Source organism: Pavona decussata, unplaced genomic scaffold, assembly GCF_977016875.1.
Source record: "Pavona decussata unplaced genomic scaffold, jaPavDecu1.1 SCAFFOLD_280, whole genome shotgun sequence".
Taxonomy (NCBI): Eukaryota; Metazoa; Cnidaria; class Anthozoa; order Scleractinia; family Agariciidae; genus Pavona; species Pavona decussata.
This window is the reverse complement of record NW_028145681.1, coordinates 1,473-10,977: the sequence shown is the minus strand read 5'-3', so window position 1 is coordinate 10,977 and position 9,505 is coordinate 1,473. Positions and strand designations below refer to the sequence as shown.

Here is a 9,505-nt window from a genome sequence, read left to right as displayed (position 1 = left end):
CGTTTTTATTACTTCATAGCTTTTAAATCCTGTTACAATGAATACACCTTTTCTATATTACGTTCCTATGGACGACGCTTTAGGTGCTGCAGCCAAACAAATGTGCTCAGTTTCTTTTTATGATCTGCTTTATTCAGTTTGGAGTCTAACATCTGATTTCTGAATAAAAGAAACTCTGTGCGCGTATTAGTATTAATTTTTTAAAAGTCCAAAAAAGGTAATTAAGTAAGCTATAAGACGCATTGGAACCAAAAGAAAAACCAGAACTATTTTCCCTTGAGTCTTCCAAAAATCGCTAAAAAACTGATAATGGTTTGTTTGACTCATTAGTAGCATTTTGTTGACAAGAACAGGTACTTAGCACAGTTTTCACCCACAAACGTGAAATTCCCCACTGTTATTTTAGTTTCTCCCAGGTAGGAAAATCGAGAAAGAAACAATTAAAAACATTACAGCTGAACACTCCAACTTGGGCAAGACAAGGTTGTGTTACACTGCCCATTGTTTCATGTGATTTAACTGGTAACGGACCAATCAAAATGGTCGCAGGCAGTTCCATTAAAAAGTAGTAGAACAAGGACACACTAAAAATAGAAACCTTTTTAGCCACGAGATCATAATCTCATATTCTCGTTTTAGTTTTGTACAGTTTAACACCCTCCTCTTAAACTTTTCCCGAAATTTCCCTCTTTGGGCGATTCTGCGGTCATACGTTACAGAAGGGAGCGCTTCGCGCTACGGTATAACCCTGGTTTGGGTAGCGCGACCACCTTGTTTTCTCGGCTACCTGTTTTTGACCGGAACAAAAACAGTGTCATCTGTATTGTAACCAGTCGAGTGATCGCTAGCTCAGTCAATTTGAACTTAAGATTGGATCTGGTTGTGGCGGTTCTCTTAAAAGTTGTTAAATTATAGTGGTTTGTAGTTTTTAGGTTATTGTCAAAGCTACTTGACGTATGGTGAAATCATCGACTTTAAGTTCTAGTCCAACCTCGGAGGCAATGTTGAAGTTTGTTGTATCTCACTGCGGCACACCTGCAACGTATTGCTAAGTTTCTGACCTAAATTCTTGGAATTACATTTTGGTGTATCCATCTTTACTGCATTTGTGATAGAGCGATGTGCACGCAGACTTAAGACCCTTACACGTAAATACAATACCATCCTGGAAGAGAAACCAAATAAAGATATGAAACTGGATCAGTAATTTATAGAATAACACGAGAGATGTTATCTATCTTGAACGCGATGAACTAGATTCTCGTACCCAGAGTTTTCAGACGGGTTGGTCGCCTGAAGAGACTCTGTGGTATTGGAATTTTTTCACTGCTGAAATCCCGCGGAAAATTGCAAGTGAAAGACAGACCCGTTAACAGGGCAGCGAAAAGGTTTATTGTAATGGTCTATTGTAGTGTTTTTGTTAGAATTTTTGCCTTGATCACGTCTATAAGACACAATAGGATTTGGAAGCACCAGTAATTTAGCTTTAATTTGTGAACATAAAAAAAAATTGTGTCCGGTTGCGGTGCTTGCAACATAAATTGCAGTCATCGGCAGTCACTCTTTTAACTGTACTAGAACTTTCCACAAAGGTGCCAACTAGCTGACTCTTTCCTTTTTTTCTTTTGAGTCCTTTTAACTTCCTATATAAATGGTAAACTTAACCTTGATTGTCATGTGCAAAACCAAGACTATGATGAATCAGTTCACTTATCCATCCCGTTATGACCAACCAACCAATCAATCAGTCCGTTAGTAAGTCAGTCGGTCAGTTGGCCGTTCGGTTAGTCAGGCAAGCAGGCAGTCAGTTGGTCGGTTAGGCAGGTAGGGAGGCAGTCAGTCGGTCGGTTAGGCAGGCAGGGAGGCAGTCAAACTTTAACGTTACCGTTACGGTCTTAGTCTCCTGGCTCACGGAATACAAATGTTACGTAACTAGAACTTTCTATTTTTTTTTTCAATTTTAAATTTAAAAATTTGAAAACAATTGTTAAAGAATGTGAAATGACGACCATAGTGTGAATGAAATGGTAATGAAAATGGCTGTGTGGGCAATATGCTTGATTCGCTCTGTCTGGTTTATCTCTAGTGATGCTGAGTCAGTGACTAGCTGTTTTGGGTCTGACTGTTTGTTAAGAAAGTCGTTAGTACGTAGCTGATATTTTACCTTCACTAGAGATGGCATTCCAGCCCAGAACTCGTAATTGGGTACCATCTCAGGCATACTCTCGACTCCCATTTTATACTTTTTAATGACAATTCCACCGATCAGGTAGGCAAATAGTAATAGGAAAAACCTGACAGAGAAAGAAAAAAAATCAACGGGGAATGTAAAGGAAAACCCTCTGCATTAATGAACTTTTACGATCTTTCGGAAATTTAAGGTGGCTCTTAAGCCCTCTTGTAGAAATTTTTAAACATTGCAAAAATTGTATCTAAACATGCTGATTACATTTCTATAATAGAAATGGGGGTCGCCGAGCTTATTTTTGACTTTTAACCACTAAAAGGTAAAATAAGGGCTGCTTTAAACAAGTTATACTGTTGCTATGGTAACACATTATGTGGAGAAAATGACCATAACTTAATCACCAATATCAATGCGTCGTTTTGTTTTGTCATTATTGTTGTATCAACTGATAAAGAGTGGTCAATCGAACCGTCAAAGTGTAAGTGCTGGATCTTATCCATACCCGTCAAAAAAATTTGAGAGAAATAGCACTGACCAAAAACCTTGTTCCCTGCCTAAATGGAGCTATATTTTCTCAGTTCTTTACCTAACAAATAAGCTTCGGTTCTTGTCAAGGTCAGGACTATGAGCATTAAGAACACCACATTGTGTAAACATCGTAAGATGTTCAACTTTGTGTTTGATTATCTATTCGTTATAGGAACAACTATATTTTGGACTTTCACTGATAAACCATCATCTTCCTCCGTGGTGGTCACCAAACCTTGCGGGTTTGGTGTTCACTTGTAAGACGTCCTATTGCTTTGTACTCACACTATCAATAGAATACTTCCAGTACTAAGGCCAGAACTTTCAGACCCCGAGGGATTGTCAGAAACACAGCCATCTTCACAAGCGCATTTGGAAGTGAATGTCATACTCTACGAATAAAAAATACAATTCTGAATAAGTAAAACGAACACGAGAATAACGAGGAGCTGCCAAACGCCTGCTATCATTACTTTCGGTCAAATAGAGATATTTTTCCCTCGTGTATAGGGGGTCTTCGTCGCTAACAAGTACGAAGTCCAGGGAAAATCTGATCCCGGATTATCCATTGCAGTCAAGGCCCTCCCATGTCACCTAGCATTCACACGCCATTGGTCCGTTCTTGTGCGCTCTCAAACAGTCACTAACAATGGACAGACTCTAGTATCGTCCCAGTGGCTTTTGTTGCGCAGGATGTGACCATGTTTATACAAATATAAACATCCGAAAAAATCACTTTCTTCTCTATTTACTGACCATCGTCCAAATATCACTGGAAAATAGGCTGGTGAGTTACGTTTCAAATCCTTGAACATACACTATTTCAGGAAGCGATTATTTTCTTCGTAAACTCTTTTTTCTAGTCGAGGTTCCTTCACCATATTTTTATCACAGGATGACGGAATCATAGCTAGCACCTCTTGTCTACATTATCCAGTGAAATGGGCTTTAAACTAAAGTAAATGTTCCTACATAAGCTGAATCCTTTGGTCTGTAGAATTCTGTAACACCATCGGTTCCCCCAGGATATCTGGATGCATCACACTTTAGAGTGATTTCCACAACTCTAAAGAACAAGAACAAATATCAAACACTTGAACCAGAGGGGAGTACACAACGATTTTGTCAAATCGACTGAAAACAACTACTACTACTACTACTACTACTACTACTACGACGACGACGACGACGACGACGACGACGACGACGACGACGACGACGACGACGACGACGACGACGACGACGACGACGACGACGACGACGACGACTACTACTACTACTACTACTACTACTGCTACTGCTGCTGCTGCTGCTGCTGCTGCTACTGCTACTACTACTACTACTACTACTACTACTGCTGCTGCTGCTTCTGCTACTGCTGCTGCTGCTACTGCTACTACTACTAACTACTGCTGCTGCTGCTGCTTCTGCTGCTGCTGCTACTACTGCTACTGCTGCTACTACTACTACTGCTGCTACTACTACTACTACTACTACTACTACTACTACTACTACTACTACTACTACTACTACTGCTGCTGTTGCTGCTGCTGCTGCTGCTGCTGCTGCTGCTGCTGCTACTACTACTACTACTACTACTACTACTACTACTACTTCTACTACTACTACTACTACTGCTGCTGCTGCTGCCGCTGTTACTACTACTACTACTGCTGCCGCCGCCGCCGCTGCTGTAGACTATGTTTTCACTCTAATGACCCTAACAGATAAATATGTCCACTACCACAAGGAAAACGTCTATGCTTGTTTCATAGATTTTTGTAAAGCTTTCGACTCCGTTTGGCACGAGGGGTTGTTCTACAAGCTACTCAAGATCAACATAGGAGGACACTTTTACAACCTGATTAAAACCCTTCATTGCAGCTCTACATGTTCCATAAGAATCACAGAAAACAAAACACGATCTTTCTCATACTCAAGAGGTGTACGTCAAGGATGTATTTTAAGTCCCCTTTTATTTAACCTCTATATAAACAATTTGCTGATTTGCTGACCCATTCGTTTTTCCAAATGGAACCGAAATAAATTCACTCTTGTATGCAGATGATTTGATAATCCTATCAAGATCCTAAACAGGGTTACAAAACTGTCTAAACGCGCTCTCTTCATATTGTGAAAAATGGATGTAAAAAAACAATTAAAAAAAACCAAAATAATGATATTTCAAAAACCCCAAGAAAATCCGTTGACTGTAACTTTGAAATAGGCACCGAACCAATTGAAATTGTTCAAGAATACACCTAATTAGGTACACGTCTAACTCCAACATGAAACTTTACTCTTGCACAAGAACACTTAAAAGAAAAAGCTCTACACACCTTCTCTAGTATACGAAAATATACACTTCTTCATAGACTTAATCCCAATACCGCATCACAGATTTTTTACACGATGATATTTCCGATGTTAAGGTACAACAGTGAGGTACGGGGGATGTACACTAAACAGGATTAAAAAAAAACGGGACAATTCCGTAATAGAAAAAAATCATCTCAAATTCTGTAAACGCTACTTAGAAGTAAACAATAAAGCTTCTAACTTAGCTTGTAGTGCCGAACGTGGAAGATTACCGCTAATTGTCCCAATTAATCAAAAAATTATGAAATATTTTGTCTATCTAAACAACAGAAATAATTCCTCTATAGTCAAACAAGCTCTCCATATGTCGAAGAACCTTCACTTTATTAATAATTCCGGATTCCAATTTTATGAACATGATAGAACAATACCATTCATCTAATTTAGATCCTGAATCTCTTGATAATGACACAGTTAGACGATATTCAACGTATATGAAGGAGAAATATATATATATTTCTGGCGACTCAGCGTTGAACATTCAAAGAAACTAGAATTTGACAAAGTTTTCAAAGATGAATACTCCACATCCGATTACTTACACCAGCTAAGAAATGATAATGAAAGGTGAAATTTAGTGAAGTTTAAAATAAGTGATCATAAACTTACGATTGAACTAGGTCGGTATCAGAGTTTTTATACCCAGGGAAAGCAGATTATGCCCATTGTGCAAATCAAATCAAGTGGAAAATGAATCTCATTTCTTGTTTCAATGTAGCGGATACTCTTTTCAAAGGGAGACTTTCTTAAATCAAGTCAATGAGAATACCTGACTTTGGAAGAAAATCGACCTCAGAAAGTATAAAACTACTCATGAACTCTAACGATCATCATGTAAATAAGCTAGTAATGAAGTTCATTTCCTCGTGTACAGATACACGTGGTACACTGTTATTATCAAATGAAAGTGATGTAACTTAGGACAATATTACTATTACCCTTGTTTTATTAATAATTACTTAGCTTTTGCAGTACTGTAAAATCTTGCGGTCATGCAAATAAAGCGATTTACTACTACTACCACCACCACCACCACCACCACTACCACTACCACTACCACTACCACTACCACTACCACTACCACTACCACTACCACTACCACTACCACTACCACTACCACTACCACTACCACTACTACTACTACTACTACTACTACTACTACTACTACTACTACTACTACTACTACTACTACTACTACTACTACTACTACTACTACTGCTGCTACTGCTACTGCTACTGCTACTGCTACTGCTACTGCTGCTGCTGCTGCTGCTGCTGCTGCTGCTGCTGCTACTACTACTACTGTTTCTACTACCACTACCTACTCCGTACAATATACGTTAGGCGATTTATAATACGTACCTTTTGTACCCGGTTCCGTCAGTGTATTGCTGATAAGCTATAATAGTACTTCCATTTTCATTTACTTGGAAGACAGAAACAGTTTTGGCGCAAGGGTGGGTATCCGATGTATCGGTTTGTTTTTGACACATCTCGTGATAAAATACAAAAAATAAATAAATAAATAAATAAATAAATAAATAAATAAATAAACAAATAAATAATGAATGGATGAATGAATGAATGAATGAGTGAGTGAGTGAGTGAGTGAATGAATGAATGAATGAATGAATGAATGAATGAATGAATGAATGAATGAATGAATGAATGAGTGAGTGAGTGAGTGAGTGAGTGAATGAATGAATGAATGAATGAATGAATGACTGCTGTTGTACAGTAAAATAAGCTTAATTGCAAAATAAACGCTAAAATTATTTTTCTCTTTGAAAACTTTGAAGCAAAGATTCTTATGACAAATTTTGCGGTGGCAACGATTCGTGCAACTTGTCTCACATTAAAATTTCGAGACAAGTTGCAAGAAAAATTGCCTAGTGTAACAGCGCCTTATTACTCACCAACATCTCTGTGCAGCCGTCGCCTTCACTAAACTTTGTGCAAGGATTCCAAGAGAACACAAACTGTCCCTCTGTCGTCGGATCTAGGCTTGGAATTCCTTGAAAACTGACCAGGAAAAAGAGGCAATACATGTAGTTCGTTATTTGAAACTAAGTCGTATTACTTCAATTTCATTAAAGAAAATGGCCCTCACCGAGCTACATGCCAGTGGCACAACTTGGTTTCAAACGTACTGCTTGAAACTTCAAATGCAACCTCTTTTTTTAATTTTTTTTTATTTAACGAACATAGTACACATTTATTAATATTTCTTACAAAACTTATATAAAAAACATACATACATTATACGGGTACATTACCATGTAATACAAAAAAATACTTACATGCTAAACGGGTACAAAACAAAGAAAAACTGAAGTTCTAATGCAACATCGTTCGGGGGAGCGAGGACCCACGGTCCATTTGTTCGAGACGACCTCTGAAACGGGCCTGACACAATAAAACTTGAACGTAGGCGGACTCCTTTTGGCAGACGAGTGCTCTATTATCCTGCGTGTGTTTACTTTAGACTTAACAATAAATTGAGGCCTCTAACACATTTCAGAAGTTTCCAGACATTTTTTCCGCTTTGTGTAACGAAGTTTTTTAATTTTATAAAAAATTGCCGTGAGTTTCCTCTCAATAAGGACAAAGGAATCTTTAAAAAAAAAGTCTTCGCGAGTTCAACAATTCCCACGCGCGTCTGAACGCCACTCGTTCGTCGCACAGATGAGATTTTTTTCTTTGAAACTTAAAAATAAAAATATCATTTATTTCCGGAAACATTGTTTTCGTGCATCGAGTTAATTAAAAATGGTCTAGTTGATACAACCGCCGATAAAGGCGAATTATTTCTGTCTAAACTGATTGCACGGATAAAGACGCACCTTGCCCACCCAAATCTCGCGCGCACGAAGTGTGGCGCGCACTAATGACCACACTTCCCAACACGAAAAAACTGGTCCCAGACATCCATACAGTTTGTCTCAGACAATTATAGTTTAGAGAGTTCACAGGCAGTTGTATAATATCCTAATTTGGCTATGATTGTAACAAAATTTTGCATGTAAGAAAAAACGATGGTGCCCAACGGCTGCGTGACAAGGCCGAGGTGTTACCCGAATTGCGCAATCGTCTCTGCCAAACTTACGAAAAGTAATTGGTAATTCGTTTACCCTTTAATTGTGTCTCCTAAGGGGTTACGATATCACTATTATAGTGGGCAGCTGGTAACACACATATGGCAGTTGAAGTGGTAAGGGTTCGAATTCATTTTAACTCGATACAAAATTACACATAAACTAACATAACAGTAACGTAACGCAACCTAACATAACGTAGGTATATGCAGCGCTTAAGGGTATGGTTTTTAAACCATTTTGGTCTGAAATAGGGGATAGATTTTCACCATTTTGGTCTAAAGGCTAAAAACGGGTGTGGATTCTAGAGACTAGGCCTGAAAATGGGTACGAATTTTAGAGGCCAGGTCTGAAAAAGGAACCGGAAAATTACATATTTTGGTCTGAGATAGTGTCAGGGTTTCGGACAACCGTGCCGCACACCCGCACATGAAAACATTCAAAATAAGTCTGCATTTCCCTGTATCCATATATAATATTATAGGCTTGTCATAGGCATCTTTCGAGAGTAATCAGCTGTTTCAAGTGAAGGACTGAAAATATCCAGCTATAATTTAAAACTTTAAACTATCGGCCGATGAACTCTCACCATGTTGTAACGACTCCAGATGTGGGAAAATAATCAGGTAATCGCACTGAAGTTTTCCTCAAGCCGTTCATTTGTCTCTCTCATTTTATGAACGCCCACGCGAAAGTGGACTACCACCATTGATACTTACGCTGGTCCTTTTGAACCTCCATCGATCGCTCTCAAGTTGATGACCTTCCCGTTGCTCTTTCTACATGAACAGTCGTCGATCTTTTCACAAGTTTCTGCGAGGATTTGCATGAATTTGAAAATAAAGAGAATGCAAATAACAAAGACAGCTTTTGCTGTGTTATTGTGCGCATACAACATGTTAAAACCGAGCTTTCCTTCCAGACAACGCTGCCGTGATTACTACACGCTTGCATGCGTGTATGGACTGTGTGCTTGACGCTGTGTTGACCTTATCGATCTGGTAGTAAACCACTTATCAAAGAAATGAATGTCGTGACTAAATGTATACTGGCTATCTTCTGCTGGGAGTAGGGAGGTTAAAAAATCGATCAAAATTATATGAAAGAAACGCGAAGAAAGAGAGAGCCGGAGCGTGGTGAGGAAGGGCTTATTCTACTTTGCTAAACGAAACGAAACGAAACGAAATGAAACGAAATATGTTGCAATAGGTGACAATCGGCATGAATGTCTTAATAACGTGATTTCAAGACAAAATTGCTGCCTTTGCAAGCTTATTTGATGACAATTAACGCCATTTCTCAAAGTAGTAATTTT

General features: G+C 38.7%; 1 protein-coding gene across 1 annotated transcript; it reads right to left on the bottom strand.

The window, feature by feature from the left end:
• Positions 1-1,028: 1,028 nt before the first annotated feature.
• On the bottom strand, positions 1,029-9,206 carry LOC146455264 (uncharacterized). The gene is made up of 7 exons (XM_085094440.1): positions 8,910-9,206; positions 7,012-7,117; positions 6,458-6,588; positions 3,689-3,782; positions 3,002-3,108; positions 2,165-2,294; positions 1,029-1,165 (listed from the first exon to the last, which is right to left on the bottom strand). Exons 1-7 carry the CDS (start codon positions 9,086-9,088, stop codon positions 1,076-1,078), a joined length of 837 nt encoding a protein of 278 aa, XP_084950566.1. The 5' UTR covers positions 9,089-9,206; the 3' UTR covers positions 1,029-1,075.
• Positions 9,207-9,505: the final 299 nt, after the last annotated feature.